The 25,948-nt window shown below is 46.0% G+C and overlaps 1 protein-coding gene across 1 annotated transcript; it reads left to right on the top strand.

Moving 5' to 3' along the window:
• The first annotated feature begins 4,085 nt into the window (after positions 1 to 4,085).
• Positions 4,086 to 5,531, top strand: LOC123111462 (CAX-interacting protein 4). The gene has a single exon (XM_044532266.1). It carries the CDS (start codon positions 4,193 to 4,195, stop codon positions 5,300 to 5,302), a length of 1,110 nt encoding a protein of 369 aa, XP_044388201.1. The 5' UTR covers positions 4,086 to 4,192; the 3' UTR covers positions 5,303 to 5,531.
• Positions 5,532 to 25,948: the final 20,417 nt, after the last annotated feature.

Genomic DNA, 25,948 nt, shown 5'->3' with positions numbered 1-25,948 from the left:
TACATCACTGAAGATCAATTGTAATGGGGCATGAGACACACTAGTAGACTTAGGATAGGGAAGCTGATGGTTGTTGGCACATTGACATGCTTCGCAAACAGACTCATTATTTGAACTATGTGACAAAGGAAGTTTGTCTTTATTGACTACTTGCCTAACTATGACTGATGAGGGATGTCCTAATCTTTGATGCCACCGCTTGAAAGAGGGCTTGATGACGGAGTAGACGCAATGATGCTTGTTGCTAAGAGCTCCGGAGGAGATGGGGTAGAGGCCGCCGACGCATCTACCGTGATAGAGAGGTTCCCTCATTGCCCGATCCTTAATGAAAAAAATAGCGAGGGTGAGTTTCAAAGAAAACATCATTATCGGTGGCTAAACAAGACATTGAGGCAAGATTTTTGTCAGCTTGAGGAACATGGAGAACATCCTTAAGAACAAGATCACGTTGAAGACTAGGGGAATTAAGTGAAACTTGACCAATGTGACAAATATCCATACCTTTACCGCTGGCTGTGTGGATCTGATTGTTGCCATGATACGTCTCACGTAGGGCAAGTTGCTCTAGTTCATTAGTGACGTGATCGGTAGCACCGGATTCAACGTACCAGACACCGTCCCCGCCTTGCTCGCGCATAGCAGCTGCAACTAGTTTGGAGTCAGGAACGAAGTTTTCATCGTCCCGATGCTAGCAATCGATGACCTCATGGCCATCCTTCTTGTAGAGTTGACACCGAGGGCAGGAACGCGAGGAGGGGTTGCGGTGGCCAGCGTTGGAGTTGAAGCCGCCACCCCCTTGGTTGTTGCCGTAGCTGCCGTCGTAGTTGTTGCCGTAGCCGCAACCAGAGCGGGCACCATCGCCCGAGGAGGCACCGCGGCCGCATCCGCCACCACGGTTGGTGCCCTGGTGACCACAGCCACGACCGCGTCCCCGGGAAGTGGAGTATGCGGAAGATTGCCGAAGATCGCCGCCGTGGAGGAGGGTGAGGCGCGCGTCAAAGCTGAGCAGCTGGCTATGCAGCTCCGGAACCATGATGGGTTCCACTCGTGCCGCCAGCGCAGAGACGACTGGATTGTATTCCATGTCGAGGCCGGCAAGAATTTTGGAGACGATCTCCGGGTCGGAGAGAGCTGAGGCGGTGCAAGCAACTTCATCGGTGAGGGTTTTGATCTTGCCGAGGTACTTTGTCATGGTCAAGTTACCTTTTTTAAGGTTGGTGAGCTCGATGCGGGTGTTGATCGCCTGCGCCTGGCTCTGGGCGATGAACATGTCGTTGATGGCACGCCACACCTCGGCCGGCGTCTAGAGCGTGGCCACCTGTGACAGATTCTCACGGGAAAAGGAACCCATCAAGAACCCTTGGAATTATTGTTGTTGCGCATACCAGAGGGTGCGGGCAAAGTTGACGACTTGTTCTTCTTTGCCCTCCTTGGTGATGGTGAGGGTGGCCGGCTGCGGCGGGCTCGTGGCGTCAAGGTGGTGCTCCATCTGGGCACCCTTGATCTGGGGAAGCACGATGGCTTTCCAGAGGAGGAAGTTCCCCCTCGTCAGCTTCTCCTGTGGTGGCGATCCGAGGAAGGTGTTGGTGGCTGTGGATGAGGAAGCAAAGGTGGATGCGGAGGAGGTGGTGGTGATGGCGCCCATGGTGCTAGGTGACATGCATGGAGGCGGAGGTGGTGGACATGGCTCGGTCGCGAACGGTAGCTAGATGCGATCTCTCTTGATCTGATGAGGAAGAGGCTCTGTTACCATGTAAAGTACTTTGGGAAGCGTAGATCCCTTTGTCTCGGGTCGCGTTGTATATATTGAGGCAAAGCCTTGGTTGACAAGTTACAGAGAGGATCAAGAGAGAGGAGGAGATCGACCAGAACAGGAAGATCGACCAGGAAAGGTCGTTACAAGAGATAGAGAGAAGAAGAGATAGATACAAGTTTAAACACCTCTCCTATCCCTATACAATAATTCTAACACTCGTGTGATCAATGAGCTCGGAAACCATAGTTGGTGGGTTGTTTACTAAGCATCCATAAGGCCGCCTCATCTCATCTCTAGGCAACCACATATCCTCCTAGATGGATGTAGTCTCTCCTTTAACAATCCTGCGAATGAGGCCTTGTTTTAGTGTATCCCTTCCTTCTATAACTGCCCTCCAGATTTGGCTTGGATGTACTCCCAGAGTAGCCTGAAGGATGGCGGAGTTCGGGAAGTAGACGCTCTTTAGGATGCGAGCACTAAGTGCCTCCGGGTTCTGCAGAATGTGCCATGCTTGGCGGGCTAACATGGTGAGATTGAAAAGCTCAAAATCCTTAAACACTAAACCTCTCATCCCTTTCGGTTGTGTCATGGCTTTCTATGAAACCCAGTGGGGCTTTCTTTTGCCATCTTTGTAGCCCCACCAAAACTTCTGGATGAGCATATTGAGGTGTTCACATAAACCTCTTGGAAGCTTGAAACATGACATCGAGAAAACCGGGACAGCCTGGGAGACGGTCTTCACCAAGACTTTTTTACCTGCTGATGACATTGTGTTTTCTATCCAACCTTGCACCCTGCTCCATAATCGATCCTTCAAATATTTAAATGAACCATTTTTTGAGTTTCCCACATCTGAAGGCATTCCTAGATACTTCACATTCAATGTTTCATTTGGGACATTCAATATGTTCTTGATCTCCATTTTAACATTTTTAGGAACCCCTTTGCTAAAATATATAGAAGATTTTGCGAAGTTGATACGTTGACCCGAAGCTTGGCAGTAGCTGTTCAGTACCAGATTCACCTCATTATCTCCATTACTGTTTGCCTTACAGAACAGCAAGTTGTCATCAGCAAATAGAAGATGGCTCACCGGTGGCGCCGATGGTGCCACTTGCAGACCACCAAGATTGGATGACTCACTCTTTGATTTTAGCAGGCACGACAGGCCCTCTGCTGCTAGCAAGAACAAGTACGGAGATATTGGGTCCCCTTGTCTGATTCCTCGTGATGGCTCAAACTCTTCCAATTTCTTCCCATTGAACATGACTGAAAATTTCACAGTAGTAACCAGTGACATTACTATGTTCACCCACCTTTCGCTGAAACATAGTTTTAATGGCCTGGAGATAAGGCCATTCGATCCTGTCATAGGCCTTCGCCATATCCAATTTCAATGCGTATGACTGGTGCTTCTTTGCCCTGTTTCTCTTCATGAAGTGAAGACATTCATAAGTTGTGATAATATTATCTGTTATTAGCCTGCCTGGGACAAAGGCGGATTGCTCTTCAGAGATTATATCAGGTATCAGCTTCAACCGGTTAGATATCACCTTCGATGCAATCTTGTAAAGAACATTACACAAACTAATGGGTCAGAATTGGGACAACCGAGTAGAGTTTTTTACCTTAGGTATCAAAACCAAGATTGTTTCGTTAATGCATGTGTCCGACTTTGTACCCTCCATGATCTTGATTACCACATTAGTGATCTCCTCCTCACATATATTCCAATGGCCCTGAAAAAAGTGGGCTCGGTAACCGTCGGGGCCTGGAGCCTTTGTTGGGAACATTTGGAGTAAGGCAACCTTCACCTCTACTCTGCTATAGGGAGCGTTCAGGGCTGTGTTCATCTCTTGAGTGACTTTGCATGGGACGGTGTCAAGGACTTGTTCCATCTCCGTCACCCCCTCGGTGGTATACAGATCCTTGTAGAAGGTCGTTATCATCGGCTTCATCTTATTTGTATTATATTATCAGTGAGTTGTCCATCTAGTCGTTGCAGAGCTCTAATCTAATTCTTCCTTCTCCTCCGACTAGCTCGCAAATGAAAAAGTATGTGTTTTATTCGCCATGAAGTAAGCATTGTACTCTTGCTCGTTGCCTCCACAGAATCTCCTCACGGTGAAAAAGCTCGATTAAGCGATCATTAATTTTGATCTCTTGCCCTAAACGTGGTCGGAGTTTAACCGCAAAGAGCGGTATGGCCGCACGTTAGGCCCGACCGGGTACAAGCGCAGCGGGACATAGAAGCCCAAAAAGAATTTCGGCCTAATAACTCCACGTCGGCCCATCAGCACGTGACGCATATAGATCTGTCCAGAGAGTAGTAGACGAGCCAGACACTCCTCCCTCACCTCCTCTCCCGATTCGTCGATCTCAACCCCCAATTCCCCACCGACCCACAGAGCCCTAACCCTAACCCGGCGACCGAAGATGCCGGCGACGGCGGGGCGCGTTCGCATGCCGGCGAACAACCGCGTGCACAGCAGCGCGGCGCTGCAGACGCACGGCATCTGGCAGAGCGCCATCGGCTACGACCCCTACGCCCCCGAGAACAACAAGCAGCAGGCCCCCTCCTCCTCCGTCTCCGCCAACGCCGCAGCCGCCGCAGCCAACGCCGCCGCCGAAGCCGCCGCGCCTCCCTCCTCTGACCCCGGCGCCTCCTCGGAGAACGCCTACACCAGCTTCCAGGGCCTCCTCGCGCTCGCCCGCGTCACCGGATCCAACTCCGACGAGACCCGGGGCGCCTGCAAGAAGTGCGGCCGTGTTGGCCATCTCACCTTCCAGTGCCGCAACTTCCTTTCTGTCAAGGAGCTTGCCATGGACGACGACATCCAAGCTGGCATGCTGTCCGCCGCGCATGCAAAGGCCAAGTTCGAGGAGATCACGAAGAAAGCCTCTGGTGCCAGAGACGCTGACGAGGAGGGTTCTGACGAGGAAGATGAGGATGAGATTGACAGCGATTCCTCTGATTCCGATATTGATCCCGAGCTGGAGAAGATAATTGCTGAACGGGAGCGTGCCAAGAGCCGTGGAGGGAAGCGGTCAGGGGAGCAGGACAAGAAGACAAGCCGCCATAAGAGCAAGAGCAGGGGAAGATCAAAGCACAGGAGGAGCAGGAAGAGTGACAGTGAGGATGATTCGGAGGAGGAGAGAACTAAGGACAAGAAGAAGAATAGGCGGAAGAAGCACAGATCCTCAGATGAGGATAGCGAGAGTGACTCTGACAGGAAGAGGCACAGGAAGAGTAGGAAAGATAGGAAGAGGCGGAGGACGCACCGCCAGACGGATGACTCATCAGACGATGATGAATCTGGAGGGGAAGGGAGGAGGCATCACCGCCACCACAAGAGGCGTCATCACCGGAGGGATGCATCTGGTAGTGACAGTGATGGCAGCGAATCCCCACATGAAAGGAAGCCATCCAGTAAGCAGAAGAGCCACAAGAGGTCAGAAAGCCATGGATTGGGTGAGGATGAGCGACATTGTCCACAGGGGGCAAGCCGCTCTGGAGAGAAGAGCAGGGAGCATAAGAGGGGCTAAAGAGGAGGCTGAAGTGGTAAATTGCACTTATCGATGTTTGCAACAGTGATCGTCCTTGGTTATTTGTCTTGTCAAATGATTGTTGCATTTTAAGCATGATTCTTAATATGTGTAACATATTTGCGTATTACTGTTTGTCAGTGGCTGAACTATCCATATATGCATAAATAGCGCTGCCTTGAAATCAGTAATTTGTGCATATTTAATAAGAATCTTTCAAATAGTATTACTCAGGCTTTTGTCATTTCTATGTAGTATTGCAAGGTAGCTTTAGCATATCACTAACTATAATATTGCAGTAATGGAGCCTGTAAAGCAGGCAGTTATATCAAGATTGGCCTTGTATATAAAGCTCTTCAGTAATCAGGTGGTAAAAGGCTATTGGGTGGGATAACTTATACAGGTTTATGCAGAACTCAGATGTTTCTATGCTTGTATTTCAGTTTTCCTGCAAATTCATGTGCCGTAGACATGTACTAAAATCGGTACTGACACATATATTTGGCCAACATTTCTAAAAGTCTGATTTGATATCAGCTGATTTATTGTTGCAGACATGGTAGCTCTCTATATAATTGGTTTTGAGGTGACGATGATGATCTATACTATGATTTTGATTTAACCGATTTGTACCAATTTCTTTGATGTCTAATTCTGAATCAATGTAGCATTGGGTGATGAATACATCTCTTACATGCCTTTGTGCATACACTAGGGTGAGTTGGAGAACCTGTTACAACACGCTTGCATGACAAGAATTTGATCTTCTGTAGGATTTGGTATATGTTACGGCTAACAACATCAAACTGTGAATTCTCTTTTGCTATTTAATGCGTTAGTTTAAAGTCTATTGAGGTGTTTTTCCTTGGTAGTGACTTTAGTCTGCAAGTTTAACTTCCATGGAAAGTTACTCCACCAATCTCATGGTGGGGAGTGATCTCTTTCCTGCAGTTTAAGCGTTTGAAGTACGGACTTGGGAGGTACATTCTAGTCTAGAGCAAAGCCTTCTTTTGCACCTCTTAAGGGTTCCACTACTTGCCTAAGAAAACACAATTTCCCTAGTACTGTATGTTCTAAATGAGTGAGCTTCGAAAGAAAGAATAATAGGATGTGGCGAGATGAAAACTCTCGAATACAGATCTGTTATCTTTGTTCTGTTGATTGCCGTTAAATTATTGCTGAATATTACTATATATATAATGGTACATAGATTCCCAACTATTTCTTTTCCATGTAGTTTTCTTCTCTGGGAGAAGGATGACAGAGCTGTGTTACAAAAACGCTGAAAACACACCTGCACTCCTTATCAGAATGCTGCTTTACTGTTTGATGAACAAAAGATATATTTCAAGGGAAGTGCGCCTGTGCAGCTGCTTCAGTTGTTTAGATATAATCTCTCGTTGGCGTATATCCTATTAGGTTCTTTTCTCTTTCGGCATATCAAGTCAAACGAGCTAACCGTGCATCAAAATTTTCAGTTAGTCAGGGTCTGAGATATGTCCCTTGGTAAATTTTATGTGAACTTAAAATGACTAACTAATGTTTGAATGTAATGAAGTGTTTACAGTGCACTCCCTCCTTCCCAAAATACAAGGCATGTAGATGTTGTCTAAGTTACAAGTTTAAACATCTGTAATGCCAAATAATGATGACTATGCTGATGTTTTTGTTCCCGATAAATAAATATACTGATGTTGGTTTGATTGTCCAAAAAATGAATCCCAGGGCCAGCGGACCCATGTTATGATCGTCATATTAGGGGTTTCGCTCAGTGGGTTGTGGCCCAAGTTATCTTATTGTTATTAGGGGCTTAGCCCAATTATCTTATCGTTTGCTTAGAAGTAAGTAAACCTCTCCATATAAGGAGAGGAGATGTATCGATCTAATCAAGCAAGAAGCAATCAGTATTTGCTCGACTTCCCTTAGGGAGCCGGGAGACCTAACCCTAGCCACCTCTTGCGTCCGCCGCTGTCGCACCAGTCGCCGGCCGTCCGCGCAATCTCCTCCTCCCTCCTCCCTCCTTCCCTTACAGGCTACGCCCCGGATCGGGTAGAACCCTAGTTTCTACCAGTTTGGTATCATCTAGCTTGGTTTCGACCATGTCATCACCACCACCAAGCCCGTCGCTGCCCCTCGCCACCACCGCCGCCGCGCCACCACCGATCATCTCCACTGCATCGTTGGCCCTTCCCTCGGCGTCGATGGGATCCACCGCCGGCGCATCGACCGGTCAGTCGCCGCCCCCCCCCCTCCACGGGGCTGCCGCCATCATCCTCCACCACGCCGCTCGTCTACTCCCCGGAGGCGATGACCGGCGTCCTCAATGATCTGGTCGTAGCGGTCCAGGGCATCCAGCTGTTCCTGGTCGGTCCATACGGGCCGCCAACACCTCCTCCGCCGGCCGTCTCCTTCGGACCGTCGGCCCTGCCTTGGTATTCGGTACCCGCGGCGATCGCCGGGGCCCCGTTGCTCTAGCCGCCACCCGCCCCGTGCCATCCTGGCCGCAGTGGCCCGCGCCGGCTCTCGCGGCGCCACCCGCGCCCGCCCCAGCGCCACAGTGGCCGCACTGGCCCGCGCCGGGCCCAACCGCGCCAACCGCGCCGGTCCAGCTTCCACCGCCGCCGCCCAGCTCCGGCTAGGCCAGTCCACACCAGGTGGCCTCCCGATACAGCACATCCGTTTTCCGCCGTCGCCGTCCCTGATTCCGGCCTGGCTGACCGCGACATCACCACCGCCAGTCTACATGGAGGCCGGGGAACCACCGGTACCCACGCTGCAGTACGGTGACCCGTCCAGCTCCACAGGCCCCTACGTCGGCCACCCCACCACCGACCGGGCGCCGCCGTCATCGCTGCCATGCACCGCCAAGCCAGTCGGCCATGGCGCTCTAACCCAGACGCCGCCACGGTTCGCCAAGATTGACTTCGCCACTTATGACGGCACGGAAGACCCCCTCAACTGGCTCAGCCAGTGCGAGCAGTTCTTCCGCGGGCAGCGCACACTCGCGTCGGATCGCACTTGGCTCGCCTCTTACCATCTCCGCGGTGCAGCACAGACGTGGTACTACGCCCTCGAGCAGGATGAGGGCGGCATGCCCCCGTGGGAGCGCTTTCGCGAGCTGTGCCTCCTCTGTTTTGGGCCACCGATCCACGGGAGCCGCCTGGCGGAGTTGGGCCGCCTACCCTTCACCTCCATGGTGCAGGACTTCGCCGTCCGCTTCCAGGCCCTGGCGTGTCACGTGCCGGGTGTGACAGCACTACAACAGGCCGAGCTCTTTGTCGGGGGCCTTCCAGACCACATCCGCATGGACGTCGAGCTGCAGGGACCCCAGGACCTCCAGACGGCCATGTACTACGCCCGCACGTTCGAGTGCCGCGCGGTGGCCATCCAGCAAGCATCACCGTCCCGGGCCGCCGGGCCGCTACGCGGGCCGGATGTTCCCGCGCAGGGTTGGCCTGCTCAGGCTTCCGCGGCACCCCTTGCCGCGACCGCGGCGCGCCCGTTTTGCCGGCTCACCTCGACCGAGCTACTCGAGCGTCGCCGCCAAGGGTTGTGCTTCAACTGCGACGAGCCCTACACGCCCGGCCACGTCTACCCGCGACTCTTCTACCTGGAGGCTGCAGACTACATTGAGGAGGACGCCGTCGCCGTCGACCCAGCTGTCGCGAAGGTGTTTGACGCTAGTTGACCACCGCGAGGAGTTCAGCAAGCGCTTCCCCACCTTATAGCTTGAGGACGAGCTGTTTGTGCAGGCGGGGAGAAGTGTTATGACCGTCATATTAGGGGCTTAGCCCAGTGGGTTGTGGCCCAAGTTATCTTATCGTTATTAGGGGCTTAGCCCAATTATCTTATCGTTTGCTTAGGAGTCAAGTAAACCTCTCTATATAAGGAGAGGAGATGTATTAATCTAATCAAGCAAGAAGCAATCAGTATTTGCTCGGCTTCCCTTAGGGAGCCGGGAGATCTAACCCTAGCCACCTCTTGCGTCCGCTGCTGGCCGCCGCGCAATCTCCTCTGACCTCCTCCCTCCTTCCCTTACAGGCTACGCCCTAGACCGGGTAGAACCCTAGTTTCTACGAACCCAACAAAGTGTAGGATGCCTTGTCCACAGACAGTGGCGCTGCTTTGAGTTTTCCTCGAGTGCATCAACAGTATATCTATATCAATATAGAAAGACCCAAAAGGGCATATTCAATTAATCCCGGTCATCAAATCATGTCAATCCAACGACCTAAAATCATGTCAATCCAACGATCTAGACCGATTCAATGTCGAGCGCTCAACACGTTTAGCGTGTAATTAATTTTATGCCAAATATAGTGCTAATCACGTAATAACACGCAAATAGTATCCTACTTAATATCCGCATGCATTTAATATACTTCCAAATTAACGTGCATTGCACGTACACATTGACTAGTACACCAAAAAGTATACCTTAAAGCTATTTTAGATATGGATAAAAAATAACCAGTTTTATCGAAAAAGGCTTTCGCCCCGCTTTATAAATAAAGCAAACCGCCAGAGAGCACACATACATGGACTAGTTCAAACACACACACCCGAGTCTCACAAGAGGAAGGACAACAAGTTCTGCTGAGGGCACAACTCAACAAGCCCAGACAAAACGGAAAAAAGGTGCCGGAGCACACAACAGGCGTCTAGTCTGGCTCCGGAGGAGGCGGAGGGGGCGGCGGCGACAGTCGGACGGCCATCGAGCGAATATCGGCGATGAAGGCGGAGATGGCGTCCCGGTCCTGTGGCCGGCTTAGCGACTGCCAAAGCTGCAAGTACCCAGACAAGTTGAAAAGAGAGTCAGCAGCCCATCGAAGAGGAGAGCGCTGGATCACAAGTTTATTGCGGATCGTCCAGAGAGTCCATGCGATAGCCCCAATCTCAAGCCACCTAATGTGGCGAGAAGGCATGGGGCAGTTCTGAAGTTCGGCAAATAGGTCGGGGAAGTTGGTGTGACACTAATTCCCACCCACTACCTCTCTAAAGCAGCTCCACACAAACTGAGCGGACACACAAGAGAAGAAGATGTGATTCGAGTCTTCGGGGACTTCGCATAGCGGACATAGACCAGAGCCCGGGCCATTGCGTTTGCGGACCTCGACCCCAGACAGGGTCCGTACGCGAATCCATTGCCACATGAAGATCCGGATTTTCAGTGGTAAGCGGATGGACCACATCGCCATAAGGGGGAGGCATGGTGGAGGGGGCGATGGCCTGGTACAGGGACTTGGTGGAGAATTGGCCTGACGGCTCAAGGCGCCACCTCACCTGATCCGGGCCAGCGTCCACTACCGGTCGTGGAGAGCGACACAATCAAGCAACTCACACCAGGCGGCGGAATCCGGAGGCCCAAATGGCCTCCAGAAGGCGTGGCGCCCTAAGTTAATAAGGGCCCTCTCAACTGAGATCGAGGGGTCGACAGCGATGGAGAAGAGGTCGAGGAAGCATGCCGGGAAGGGGGTGTCGCCGGTCCACCAGTCAAACCAGAACAAAGTCGCAGCCCTAGATCCAACCGAGATGGAGGTCCCAATACGAAGGACTGGGAGAAGTTGGACGACCGACTGCCAGAACTAAGAACCACCAGTGCGCTGACAGAAGGCTAGGGGTTTCCCACGCAGGTACTTGTTTCGGATGATGTCTAACCAGAGGCCACCATGACCTTGCGAGATGCGCCAGAGCCAGCGGGATAGGAGGGCAATATTCAGGCACTTAGAGCACATGATACCGAGGCCACCTTGTTCCCGAGGTTGGCAAATGTCATGCCAGCTGACCATATGGTATTTCTGCTTATTGTTGTTGCCTGCCCAATAGAAGCGAGAATGGACTTTGGCGATCTCATGGTGAAGAGTCTCGTGAAGACTGTAGAAGCTCATGAGGAACAAGAGGAGGCTGGAGAGGGAGGAGTTGATGAGAATCGTCCGGGCCACCTTTGATAACCACCTACCCTACCAAGGCTCTATGCGCGTTTGCAGCTTGGCCACGGTCGGACGCAAGTCAGCAACGGTAAGCCGAGAGTCACTAATGGACGTTCCCAAGTAGGTCGTGGGGAAGGAGCCCAAGAGGCAGTTGAGCCAGTTGGCAATGTTCAGGCACTCCTCAGGAGAGTAGCCCATCACCATCACATCACTCTTGTCGAAGTTGATCTTGAGGCCAGACATTTGTTGGAAGCAGAGGAGAAGGAACATAAGGTTAGAGACGTCCGTATCCGAGCCTTCGACCATGATGATGGTGTCGTCGGCGTACTGGAGGAGGGAGATCCCGGAACCGCCGGCCAGGTGGGGGGTGATCCCACGGATATGGCTAGCAGCCTTAGCCTTATCTAAGATGGCGGCAAGCGCGTCCACCACCAAATTGAACAGGAATGTGGAGAAGGGGTCGCCTTGTCTAACCCCACAGAGGGTGGGGAAGTAAGGGACTATCTCACCATTGATGTTCACAGCAGTGCGACCGTAGGAAACCATCTGCATCACTTTGGTGATCCATTGGTCGTCAAAGCCTTTTCGGAGCAGAACTTCCTGAAGGAAGGGCCAACTAACAGTGTCGTATGCTTTATGGAAATCGATCTTCAGGAAAAGCGCCCTGAGGTGCTTAGACCAGACCTCATGGAGGACTTCATGAAGAACTAGCACCCCATCCAGGATATACTGCCCTTGAATGAAGGAGGACTGGTTGGGGTGGGTAATGTCGTCGGCAAGCAGGGTCACCCTATTGGCGTACCCTTTCGCCAGAATCCGGAAAATCACATTGATGACCGTGATTGGACAAAACTGTCGGATGTCAGAAGCTCCAGGCACCTTGGGGATGAGCAAAATGATCCCACAGTTGAGGCGCCCGAGGTCGATGGACCCAACGTAGAACTCGTCGAAGATGGTCATGATCTTAGGTTTAATCACGTTCCAGAAGGTCTGGAAGAATTTAATGTTGGGGAATGCAGTAATTTCAAAAAACTTCCTATGATCACGCAAGATCTAACTCTAGGTGATGCATAACAACGAGAGGGGAGAGTGTTGTCTACGTACCCTCGTAGACCGAAAGCGGAAGCGTTATGACAACGCGGTTGATGTAGTCGTACGAATTCACGATCCGACCGATCCTAGCATCGAAGGTACGGCACCTCCGCGATCTGCACACGTTCAACTCGATGACATCCCAGGAACTCTAGATCCACCTGAGTTCGAGGGAGAGTTTCATCAGCACGACGGCGTGGTCACGATGATGATGAAGTTACCGGCGTAGGGCTTTGCCTAAGCACTACGACGATATGACCGAGGTGGAAATCTATGGAGGGGGCACCGCACACGGCTAAAACAATTGTCAACTTGTGTGTCTTTGGGGTGCCCCCCTCCCCCGTATATAAAGGAGTGGAGGAGGGGGAGGGCCGGCCCTCTATGGCGCGCCCAAGGGGGGGAGTCCTACTCCCACTAGGAGTAGGTCTCCCCCTTCCCTAGTTGGAGTAGGAGAAGAAGGAAGAGGGAGAGGGAACTCCTCGGGGGGTTCCGGTAACCTCCCGGTACTCCGGAAAAATTACCGAACCTCTCGGAACCTCTCTGATGTCCAAACATAGCCTTCCAATATATCGATCTTTATGTCTCGACCATTTCGAGACTCCTCGTCATGTACGTGATCACATCTGGGACCCCAAACTACCTTCAGTACATCAAAACACATAAACTCATAATACCAATCATCATCGGACGTTAAGCGTGCGGACCCTACGGGTTTGAGAACTATGTAGACATAACCGAGACACGTCTCCGGTCAATAACCAATAGCGGAACCTGGATGCTCATGTTGGTTCCTACATATTCTACGAAGATCTTTATCGGTCAAACCACATAACAACATACGTTGTTCCCTTTGTAATCGGTATGTTACTTGCCCGAGATTCGATCGTCGGTATCTCAATACCTAGTTCAATCTCGTTACCGGCAAGTCTCTTTACTCACTCTGTAATACTTCATCCCGCAACTAACTCATTAGTCACAATGCTTGCTAGGCTTATAATGATGAGTATTACCGAGTGGGCCCAGAGATACCTCTCCGGAACACGGAGTGACAAATCCTAATCTGTCTATGCCAACCCAACAAACACCTTCGGAGACACCTGTAGAGCACCTTTATAATCACCCATTTACATTGCGATGTTTGGTAGCACACAAAGTGTTCCTACGGTATTCGGGAGTTGCATAATCTCATAGTCTGAGGAACTTGTATAAGTCATGAAGAAAGCAGTAGCAATGAAACTAACACGATCATAATGCTAAGCTAACGGATGGGTCATGTCCATCACATCATTCTCCTAATGATGTGACCCCATTCATCAAATGACAACACATGTCTATGGTTAGGAAACATAACCATCTTTGATTAACGAGCTAGTCAAGTAGAGGCATACTAGGGACTATATGTTTTGTCTATGTATTCACACATGTACTAAGTTTCCGATTAATACAATTATAGCATGAATAATAAACATTTATCATGAATTAAGGAAATAAATAATAACTTTATTATTGCCTCTAGGGCATATTTCCTTCAGTCTCCCACTTGCACTAGAGTCAATAATCTAGATTATATTGTAATGATTCTAACACCCATAGAGCTTTGGTGCTGATCATGTTTTGCTCGTGGAAGAGGCTTAGTCAACGGGTCTGCAACATTCAGATCCGTGTGTATCTTGCAAATCTCTATGTCCCCTTCCGACACTTGATGACGGATGGAATTGAAGTGTCTCTTGATGTGCTTGGTTCTCTTGTGAAATCTGGATTCCTTTGCCAAGGCAATTGCTCCAGTATTGTCACAAAAGATTTTCATTGGACTCGATGCACTAGGTTTGACACCTAGATCGGATATAAACTCCTTCATCCAAATTCCTTCATTCGCTGCTTCCGAAGCAGCAATGTACTCCGCTTCACACGTAGATCTCGCCACGATGCTCTGCTTGGAACTGCACCAACTGACAACTCTTCCATTTAATAAAAATATGTATCCGGTATGCGACTTAGAGTCATCCGGATCAGTGTCAAAGCTTGCATCGACGTAACCGTTTACGACGAGCTCTTTTTCACCTCCATAAACGAGAAACATATCCTTAGTCCTTTTTAGGTATTTCAGGATGTTCTTGTCTGTTGTCCAGTGCTCCACTCCGGGATTACTTTGGTACCTCCCTGCTATGCTTATAGCAAGACATACATCAGGTCTAGTACACAGCATTGCATACATGATAGAACCTATGGTTGAAGCATAGGGAATGACTTTTATTTTCTCTCTATCTTCTGCAGTGGTCGGGCATTGAGTCTGACTCAACTTCACACCTTGTAACACAGGCAAGAACCCTTTCTTTGACTGATCCATTTTGAACTTCTTCAAAACTTTATCAAGGTATGTGCTTTGTGAAAGTCCAATTAGGCGTCTTGATCTGTCTCTATAGATCTTGATGCCCAATATGTAAGCAACTTCACCGAGGTCTTTCATGGAAAAACTCTTATTCAGGTATCCCTTTATGCTATCCAGAAATTCTATATCATTTCCAATCAACAATATGTCATCCACATATAGTATCAGAAATGCTATAGAGCTCCCACTCACTTTCTTGTAAATACAACCTTCTCCAAAAGTCTGTATAAAACCATATGCTTTGATCACACTATCAAAGCGTTTATTCCAACTCTGAGAGGCTTGCACCAGTCCATAAATGGATCGCTGGAGCTTGCACACTTTGTTAGCACCCTTTGGATCGACAAAACCTTCTGGTTGCATCATATACAACTCTTCTTCCAGAAATCCATTCAGGAATGTAGTTTTGACATCCATTTGCCAAATTTCATAATCATAAAATGCAGCAATTGCTAACATGATTTGGACAGACTTAAGCATCGCTACGGGTGAGAAAGTCTCATCGTAGTCAACTCCTTGAACTTGTCGAAAACCTTTCGCAACAAGTCGAGCTTTGTAAACAGTAACATTATCGTCTGCGTCGGTCTTCTTCTTAAAGATCCATTTATTTTCTATGGCTTGCCGATCATCGGGCAAGTCCACCAAAGTCCACACTTTGTTCTCATACATGGATCCCATCTCAGATTTCATGGCTTCAAGCCATTTCATGGAATCTGGGCTCATCATCGCTTCCTCATAGTTCGTAGGTTCATCATGGTCTAGTAACATGACTTCTAGAACAGGATTACCGTACCACTCTGGTGTGGATCTTACTCTAGAAGGCCTACAAGGTTCGGTAGTAACTTGATCTGAAGCTTCACGATCATCATCATTAGCTTCCTAACTAATTGGTGTAGGAATCACGGGAACTGATTTCTGTGATGAACTACTATCCAATAAGGGAGAAGGTACAACTACCTCATCAAGTTCTACTTTCCTCCCACTCACTTCTTTTGAGAGAAACCCCTTCTCTAGAAAGGACCCATTCTTAGCAACAAAGACTTTGCCTTTGGATTTGTGATAGAAGGTGTACCCAACAGTTTCCTTTGGGTATCCTATGAAGACGCACTTCTCCGATTTGGGTTCGAGCTTATCAGGTTGAAGCTTTTTCACATAAGCATCGCAACCCCAAACTTTAAGAAATGACAATTTTGGTTTCTTGCCAAACCACAGTTCGTAAGGCGTCGTCTCAACAGATTTTGATGGTGCCCTATTTAAAGTGAATGCAGCCATCTCTAAAGCATAACCCCAAAATGATAGAGGTAAATTAGTAAGAGGCATCATAGATCGCACCATATCTAATAAAGTACTTTTACGACGTTTGGACACACCATTTCGCTGTGGTGTTCCAGGTGGCGTTTATTGTGAAACTATCCCATATTGTTTCAAATGAAGACCAAACTCGTAACTCAAATATTCTCCTCCACGATCAGATCGTAGAAACTTTATTTTATTGTTACGATGATTTTCCACTTCACTCTGAAATTCTTTGAACTTTTCAAACGTTTCAGACTTATGCTTCATTAAGTAGATATAACCACATCTTCTCAAATCATATGTGAAGGTAAGAAAATAACGATACCCACCACGAGCATCAATACTCATTGGACCATATACATCGGTATATATTATTTCCAACAAGTCAGTAGTTCGTTCCATTGTTCCGGAGAACGGAGTTTTAGTCATCTTGCCCATAAGGCACGGTTCGCAAGCACCAAGTGATTCATAATCAAGTGATTCCAAAAGTCCATCAGCATGGAGTTTCTTCGCTTTACACTGATATGACCCAAACGGTAGTGCCACAAATAAGTTGCACTATCATTATTAAACTTATATCTTTTGGCTTCAATACTATGAATATGTGTATCAATACTATCGAGATTCAATAAAAATAGACCACTCATCAAGGGTGCATGACCATAAAAGATATTACTAATAGAACAACCATTATTATCTGATTTAAATGAATAACCTTCTCGCATTAAACAAGATCCAGATATAATGTTCATGCTCAACACTGGCACCAAATAACAATTATTCAGGTCTAAAACTAATCCCAAAGGTAGATGTAGAGGTAGCGTGCCGACCGCGATCACATCAACTTTGGAACCATTTCCCACGCGCATCGTCACCTCGTCCTTAGCCAATCTTAGATTAATCCGTAGCCCATGTTTTGAGTTGCAAATATGAGCAACAGAACCAGTATCAAATACCCAGGCACTACTGCGAGCATTAGTTAAGTACACATCAATAACATGTATATCAAATATACCTTTCACTTTGCCATCCTTCTTATCTGCCAAATATTTGGGGCAGTTCCGCTTCCAGTGACCAGTCCCTTTGCAGTAGAAGCACTCAGTTTCAGGCTTAGGTCCAGACTTGGGTTTGTTATCTTGAGCAGCTACCTTTTTCCCGTTCTTCTTGAAGTTCCCCTTCTTCCCTTTGCCCTTTTTCTTTAAACTAGTTGTCTTGTTGACCATCAACACTTGATGCTCCTTTTTGATTTCTACCTCCGCAGCCTTTAGCATCACGAAGAGCTCGGGAATAGTCTTGTTCATCCCTTGCATATTATAGTTCATCACGAAGCCTTTATAGCTTGGTGGCAGTGATTGAAGAACTCTGTCAATGACACAATCAATTGGAAGATCAACTCCCAGCTGAGTCATGTGATTATGATACCCAGACATTTTGAGTATGTGTTCACTGACAGAACTATTCTCCTCCATTTTGCAGCTGTAGAACTTGTTGGAGACTTCATATCTCTCAACTCAGGCATTTGCTTGAAATATTAACTTCAATTCTTGGAACATCTCAAATGCTCCATGATGTTCAAAATGTCTTTGAAGTACCGATTCTAAGCCGTAAAGCATGACACACTGAACTATCGAGTAGTCATCAGCTTTGCTCTGCCAGACGTTCTTAACGTCATCAGTAGCATTTGCAGCAGGCCTGGCACCTAGCGGTGCTTCCAGGACGTAATTCTTCTGTGCAGCAATGAGGATAATCCTCAAGTTACGGACCCAGTCCGTGTAGTTGCTTCCATCATCTTTCAACTTAGATTTCTCTAGGAACGCATTAAAATTCAAAGGAACGGTAGCATGGGCCACTGATCTACAACAACATAGACATGCAAAATACTATCAGGTACTAAGTTCATGATAAATTAAAGTTCAATTAATCATATTACTTAAGAACTCCCACTTAGATAGACATCCCTCTAATCATCTAAGTGATCACGTGATCCAAATCAACTAAACCATGTCCGATCATCACGTGAGATGGAGTACTTTTCAATGGTGAACATCACTATGTTGATCATATCTACTATATGATTCACGCTCGACCTTTCAGTCTCAGTTTTCTGAGACCATATCTGCATATGCTAGGCTCGTCAAGTTTAACCCGAGTATTCTACGTGTGCAAAACTGGCTTGCACCCGTTGTATGTGAACGTAGCGCTTATCACACCCGATCATCATGTGGTGTCTCGGCACGACGAACTGTAACAACAGTGCATACTCAGGGAGAACGCTTGTACCTTGAAATTTAGTAAGGGATCATCTTATAATGCTACCGACGTTCTAAGCAAAATAAGATGCATAAAGGATAAACATCACATGCAATCAATATATGTGACATGATATGGCCATCATCATCTTGTGCTATTGATCTCCATCACCGAAGCATCGTCATGATCTCCATCGCCACCGGCGCGACACCTTGATCTCCATCGTAGCATCGTTGTCGTCTTGCCAACTATTTTTACTACGACTATCTCTACCACTTAGTGATAAAGTAAAACAATTACATGGTGATTGCATTGCATACAATAAAGCGACAACCATATGGCTCATGCCAGTTGCCGATAACTTTGCTACAAAACATGATCATCTCATACAACAATTTATATCACATCATGCCTTGACCATATCACATCACAGCAAGCCCTGCAAAAACAAGTTAGACATCCTCTACTTTGTTGTTGCAGGTTTTACATGGCTGCTACGGGCTTCTAGCAAGAACCGTTCTTACCTACGCATCAAAACCACAATGATTTTTCATCATGTATGTTGTTCTAACCTTCAACAAGGACCGGGCGTAGCCACACTCGATTCAACTAAAGTTGGAGAAATAGACACTCACCAGCCACCTATGTGCGAAGCACGTCGGTAGAACCAGTCTCGCGTAAGTGTACGCGTAATGTCGGTCTGAGCCGCTTCATCCAACAATACCGCCGAATCAAAGTATGACATGCTGGTAAGCAGTATGACTATTATCGCCCACAACTCTGTGTTCTACTCGTGCATATAACATCTACGCATAGACCTGGCTCTGATGCCACTGTTGGGGAACACAGTAACTTCAAAAAAATTCCTACGATCACTTAAGATCTATCTCTAGGTGATGCATCGCAACGAGAGGGAGAGTGTTGTCTATGTACCCTCATAGATCGAAAGCGGAAGCGTTATGACAATGTGGTTGATGTAGTCGTACGTCTTCACGATCCAACCGATCCTAGCACCGAAGGTACAACACCTCCGCGATCTGCACAAGTTCAGCTCGGTGACGTCTCACGAACTCCAGATTCAGCTGAGGTCGAGGGAGAGTTTTGTCAGCAGGACGGCGTGGAGACAGTGATGATGAAGTTACCGGCGCAAGGCTTCACCTAGGCACTACGATGATATGACCGAGGTGGAAATCTGTGGAGGGGGCACCGCACACGGCTAAAACAATTGTCAACTTGTGTGTCTTTGGGGTGCCCTCCTCCCCTGTATATAAAGGAGTGGAGGAGGGGGAGGGCCGGCCCTCTATGGCACGCCCAAGGGGGGGGAGTCCTACTCCCAGTAGGAGTAGGTCTCCCCCTTCCCTAGTTGGAGTAGGAGAAGAACGAAGAGGGAGAGGGAGAGATGGAAAGGGGGGTCGGTCCCCCTCCCAATTCAGATTGGGCTTGGGGGGGGCGCCCCCACCATGGCCTCCTCCTCCTCTCTTCCATTATGGCCCATTAAGGCCCATTGACTCCCTAGGGGGTTCCTGTAACCTCCCGGTACTCCGGAAAAATGCCCGAACCTCTCGGAACCTTTCCGGTGTCCAAACATAGCCTTCCAATATATCGATCTTTATGTCTCGACTATTTTGAGACTCCTCGTCATGTCCGTGATCACATCTGGGACTCTGAACTACCTTCGGTACATCAAAACACATATACTCATAATACCAATCATCGTCAAACGTTAAGCGTGCGGACCCTACGGGTTCGAGAACTATGTAGACATGACCAAGACACGTCTCCGGTCAATAACCAGTAGCGGAACCTGGATGCTCATATTGGTTCCTACATATTCTACGAAGATCCTTATCGGTCAAACTGCATAACAACATACGTTGTTCCCTTTGTCATCGGTATGTTACTTGCCCAAGATTCGATCGTCGGTATCTCAATACCTAGTTCAATCTCGTTACCGGCAAGTCTCTTTACTCGTTCTGTAATACTTCATCCCGCAATAACTCATTGGTCACAATTCTTGCAAGGCTTATAGTGATGAGTATTACCGAGTGGGCCCAGAGATACCTCTCCGAAACACGGAGTGACAAATCCTAATCTCGATCTATGCCAACCCAACAACACCTTCAGAGACACCTGTAGAGCACATTTATAATCACCCATTTACGTTGTGACGTTTGGTAGCACACAAAGTGTTCCTCCGGTATTCGGGAGTTGCATAAGCTCATAGTCCGAGGAACTTGTACAAGTCATGAAGAAAGCAGTAGCAACGAAACTAACACGGTCATAATGCTAAGCTAACGGATGGGTCATGTCCATCACATCATTCTCCTAATGATGTGATCCCGTTCATCAAATGACAACACGTGTCTATGGTTAGGAAACATAACCATCTTTGATTAACGAGCTAGTCAAGTAGAGGCATACTAGGGACTATATGTTTTGTCTATGTATTCATACATGTACTAAGTTTCTGGTTAATACAATTATAGCATGAATAATAAACATTTATCATGAATTAAGCAAATAAATAATAACTTTATTATTGCCTCTAGAGCATATTTCCTTCATTTAACCGGGAGGCCATACGGCCCCGGAGCGAGGTAGGATTCATGCCTCTAATGGCAGCTAATATGTCTCCAACATATCTATAATTTTTGATTGTTCCATGCTATTATATTACCCGTTTTGGATGTTTATGGGCTTTACTCTACACTTTTATATCATTTTTGGGACTAACCTACTAACCGGAGGCCCAACCCGAATTGCTGTTTGTTGTTGCCTATTTCAGTATTTCGAAGAAAAGGAATATCAAACGGAGTCCAAACGGAATGAAACCTTCAGGAGCGATCTTTTTGGAACAAACGCAATCCAGGAGACTTGGAGTGGACGTCAAGCAGCAAACGGGGCGGCCACGAGGGTGCCCGACGTGCCCTAAGGGGGTGGGCGCGCCCCCACCCTCGTGGGCCCCTCGTGGCTCAACCGACCTACTTCCTCCTCCTATATATATCCACGTACCCTAAAAACATCCAGGAGCACCACGAAAAACTATTTCCACCACCGCAATCTTCTATATCCTCGAGATCCCATCTTGGAGCCTTCGCGGGCGCTCCGCCGGAGGGGGAATCGACCATGGAGGGCCTCTACATCATCTCCAAGGCCTCTCTGATGAGTTGTGAGTAGTTTACCACAGACCTTCGGGTCCATAGTTATTAGCTAGATGGCTTCTTCTCTCTCTTTGAATCTCAACACAAAGTTCTCCTCGTTCTTCTTAGAGATCTATTCGATGTAACTCTTTTTGCGGTGTGTTTGTCGAGATCCGATGAATTGTGGGTTTATGATCAAGTTTATCTATGAAAAATATTTGAATCTCCTCTGAATTCTTTTATGTATGATTTGTTATCTTTGCAAGTCTCTTCGAATTATCAGTTTGGTTTGACCTACTAGATTGATCTTTCTTGCAATGGGAGAAGTGCTTAGCTTTGGGTTCAATCTTGCGGTGTCCTTTCCCAGTGACAGCAGGGGTAGCAAGGCACATATTGTATTGTTGCCATCGAGGATAAAAAGATGGGGTTTATATCATATTTCTTGAGTTTATATCTCTACATCATGTCATCTTTCTTAATGCGTTACTCTGTTCTTCATGAACTTAATACTCTAGATGCAGGCAAGAGTCGGTCGATGTGTGGAGTAATAGTAGTAGATGCAGAATTGTTTCGATCTACTTGTCACGGACGTGATGCCTATATACATGATCATGCCTAGATATTCTCATAACTATGCACTTTTCTATCAATTGCTCGACAGTAATTTGTTCACCCACCGTAATACTTATGCTATCTTGAGAGAAGCCACTAGTGAAACCTATGGCCCCCGGTTCTATCTTTTATCATATAAGTGTCCCATCTACTTTTATTTGCATCTTTTACTTTCCAATCTATATCATAAAAATACCAAAAATATTTATCTTATCTTATTATCTCTATCAGATCTCACTTTTTCAAGTTACCATGAAGGGATTGACAACCCCTTTATCGCGTTGGTTGCGAGGTTCTTATTTGTTTGTGTATGTGCGGGGGACTTTTGAGGAGCCTCCTACTGGATTGATACCTTGGTTCTCAAAAACTGAGGGAAATACTTACGCTACTTTGCTGCATCACCCTTTCCTCTTCAAGGGAAAACCAACGCAGTGCTCAAGAGGTAGCAAGAAGGATTTCTAGCGCTGTTGCCGGGGAGGTCTTTGCTCAAGTCAAGACATACCAAGTACCCATCACAAACTCATCTCCCTTGCATTACATTATTTGCCATTTGCCTCTCATTTTCCTCTCCCCCACTTCACCCTTGCCGTTTTATTCGCCCTCTCTTTTCCGTTCGCCTCTCTCTTTCGCTTGCCTTTTGTGTGCTTGTGTGTTTGATTGCTTGTCACGATGGCTCAAGATAATACCAAATTGTGTGACTTTTCCAATGCCAATAATAATGATTTCCTTAGCACTCCGATTGCCCCTCTTAATGATGCTGAATCTTCTGCTTTGTTGAATCTTGTTATGAAAGATCAATTTTCTGGCCTTCCTAGTGAAGATGCCGCTACTCATCTAAACAACTTTGTTGATTTGTGTGATATGCAAAAGAAGAAAGATACGGATAATGATATTGTTAAATTGAAGTTATTTTCGTTTTCACTTAGAGATCGTGCTAAAACCTGGTTTTCGTCTTTGCCTAAAAATAGTATTGATTCTTGGAATAAGTGCAAAGATGCTTTTATCTCTAAGTATTTTCCTCCCGCTAAGATCATCTCTCTTAGAAACGATATTATGAATTTTAAACAACTTGATCCTGAGCATGTTGCCCAATCTTGGGAAAGAATGAAATTAATGATTCGCAATTGCCCTACTCATGGTTTGAATTTATGGATGATCATACAAAATTTTTATGCCAGATAGGATTTTGCTTCTAGAAATCTTTTAGATTCGGCCGCGGGAGGCACTTTTATGGAAATCACTTTAGGAGAAGCTACTAAACTCCTTGATAACATTATGGTTAATTATTCTCAATGGCACACCGAAAGATCTACTAGTAAAAAAGTTCATGCTATAGAAGAAATTAATGTTTTGAGTGGAAAGATGGATGAACTTATGAAATTGTTTGCTACTAAGAGTGCTCCTATTGATCCTAATGATATGCCTTTGTCTACTTTGATTGAGAATAATAATGAATCTATGGATGTGAATTTTGTTGGTAGGAATAATTTGGTAACAACGCGTATAGAGGAAACTTTAATCCTAGGCCGTTTCCTAGTAATTCCTATAATAATTATGGTAATTCCTACAACAAATCTTATGGAAATTTTAATAAGATGCCCTCTGATTTTTAGAATAGTGTTAAAGAATTTATGATCTCTCAAAAGAATTCCAACACTTTGCTTGAAGAAAAATTGCTTAAAGTTGATGAATTGGCTAGGAACGTTGATAGGCTTTCTATTTATGTTGATTCTTTGAAACTTAGATCTATTCCACCTAAGGATGATATCAATGAGTCTCTCAAAGCCATGAGAATTTCCATTTATGAGTGTAAAGAAAGAACCGCTAGGATGCGTGCTAAGAAAGATTGCCCTATAAAAGCGCGTTCTTCTAGTTTCCATGAAAATAATGATGAAGATCTAAAAGTTATTGCTCTGTCTCCTATTAAATCTTTTTTTCAATATGAATCTTGATAATGATGGGACTGGAGATGAGTCAACTTTAGTTAAAAGGCGTCCCAATGATTCGGAGTTTTTAGATCTTGATGCTAAATTTGGTAAAAGTGGGATTGAAGAGGTAAAAACTTTACATAGCATTGAACCCACTATTATGGATTTCAAGGAATTTAATTATTGTTCTTTAATAGATTTTATTTCCTTGTTGCAATCCGTGTTGAATTCTCCTCATGCTTATAGTCAAAATAAAGCTTTTACCAAACATATTGTTAATGCCTTGATGCAATCTTATGAGGAAAAACTTGAATTGGAAGTTTCTATACCTAGAAAACTTTATGATGAGTGGGAACCTACTATAAAAATTAAAATTAAAGATCATGAATGCTATGCTTTGTGTGATTTGGGTGCTAGTGTTTCCACAATTCCGAAAACTTTATGTGATGTGCTACGTTTCCATGATTTTGATGATTGCTCTTTAAACTTGCACCTTGTGGATTCCACCATTAAGAAACCTATGGGAAGTATCAATGATGTTCTTTATTGTTGCAAATAGGAATTTTGTGCCCGTAGATTTTATCGTTCTGGATATAGATTGCAATCTTTCATGTCTTATTATTCTTGGTAGACCTTTCCTTAGAACGATTGGTGCAATTATTGATATGAAGGAAGGGAATATTAGATTCCAATTTCCATTAAGGAAAGGCATGGAACACTTCCCTAGAAAGAAAGTTAAATTACCTTATGAATCTATTATGCGTGCCACTTATGAATTGAATGCCAAAGATGGCAACACTTAGATCTATTCTCGCTTTTATGCCTAGCTAGGGGCGTTAAACGATAGCGCTTGTTGGGAGGCAACCCAATTTTATTTTAGTTCCTTGCTTTTTGCTTCTGTTTAGTAATAAATATTTCATCTAGCCTGTGTTTAGATGTGGTTTTATGTTTTAATTAGTGTTTGTGCCAAGTAGAACCTATAGGATAACCTATGGTGATAGTTAATTTGATTCTGCTGAAAAACAGAAACTTTTGCACGCACGAGAATAATTTTAATAAATCACAAAAACGTTCTTTTGCGTTGATTATTTTTGCAGTAGATCAATAGAAAAATTTCCCAGGACTTCATATTTTGGTAGGATTTTTAGAGTTCCATAACTATTCGAAAGTTACAGATTGCTACAGACTATTTTGTTTTTGACAGATTCTGTTTTTCGTGTGTTGGTTGCTTATTTTGATGCATCTATGGCTAGTATCGGGGGGTATGAACCATAGAGAAGTTGGAATACAGTAGGTTTAACACCAATATAAATAAATAATGATTTAATTACAGTACCTTATGTGGTGGTTTTTCTTTCTTGCACTAACGGATCTTATGAGATTTCCTGTTGAGTTTTGTGTTGTGAAGTTTTGAAGTTTTGGGTAAAGATTTGATGGACTATGAAATAAGGAGTGGCAAGATCCTAAGCTTGGGGATGCCCATGGCACCCCAAGATATCCAAGGACAACCGAAAGCCTAAGCTTGGGTATGCCCCAGAAGGCATCCCCTCTTTCGTGTTCGTTTATCTGTAACTTTACTTGGAGCTATATTTTTATTCGCCACATGATATGTGTTTTGCTTGGAGCGTCTTGTATGATATGAGTATTTGCTTTTTATATTACCACAATCATCCTTGCTGTACACACCTTTTGGGAGAGACTCACATGATTTGTAATTTATTAGAATACTCTATGTGCTTCACTTATATCTTTTGAGCTAGATAGTTTTTGCTCTAGTGCTTCACTTATACTTTTTAGAGCACGGCGGTGGCTTGATTTTGTAGAAATTGTTGATCTCTCATGCTTCACTTATATTATTTTAAGAGTCTTTTAGAACAGCATGGTATTTGCTATTGTTATAAAATTGGTCCTAGAATGATGGGCATCCAAGTTGGGTATAATAAAAACTATCATAGGAAGTGAATTGGATGCTATGATCAATTTGATGCTTGATAATTGTTTTGAGATAT

Source organism: Triticum aestivum, chromosome 5B (assembly GCF_018294505.1).
Source record: "Triticum aestivum cultivar Chinese Spring chromosome 5B, IWGSC CS RefSeq v2.1, whole genome shotgun sequence".
Classification (NCBI taxonomy): domain Eukaryota; kingdom Viridiplantae; phylum Streptophyta; class Magnoliopsida; order Poales; family Poaceae; genus Triticum; species Triticum aestivum.
This window is presented reverse-complemented; position numbering and strand designations above follow the sequence as displayed.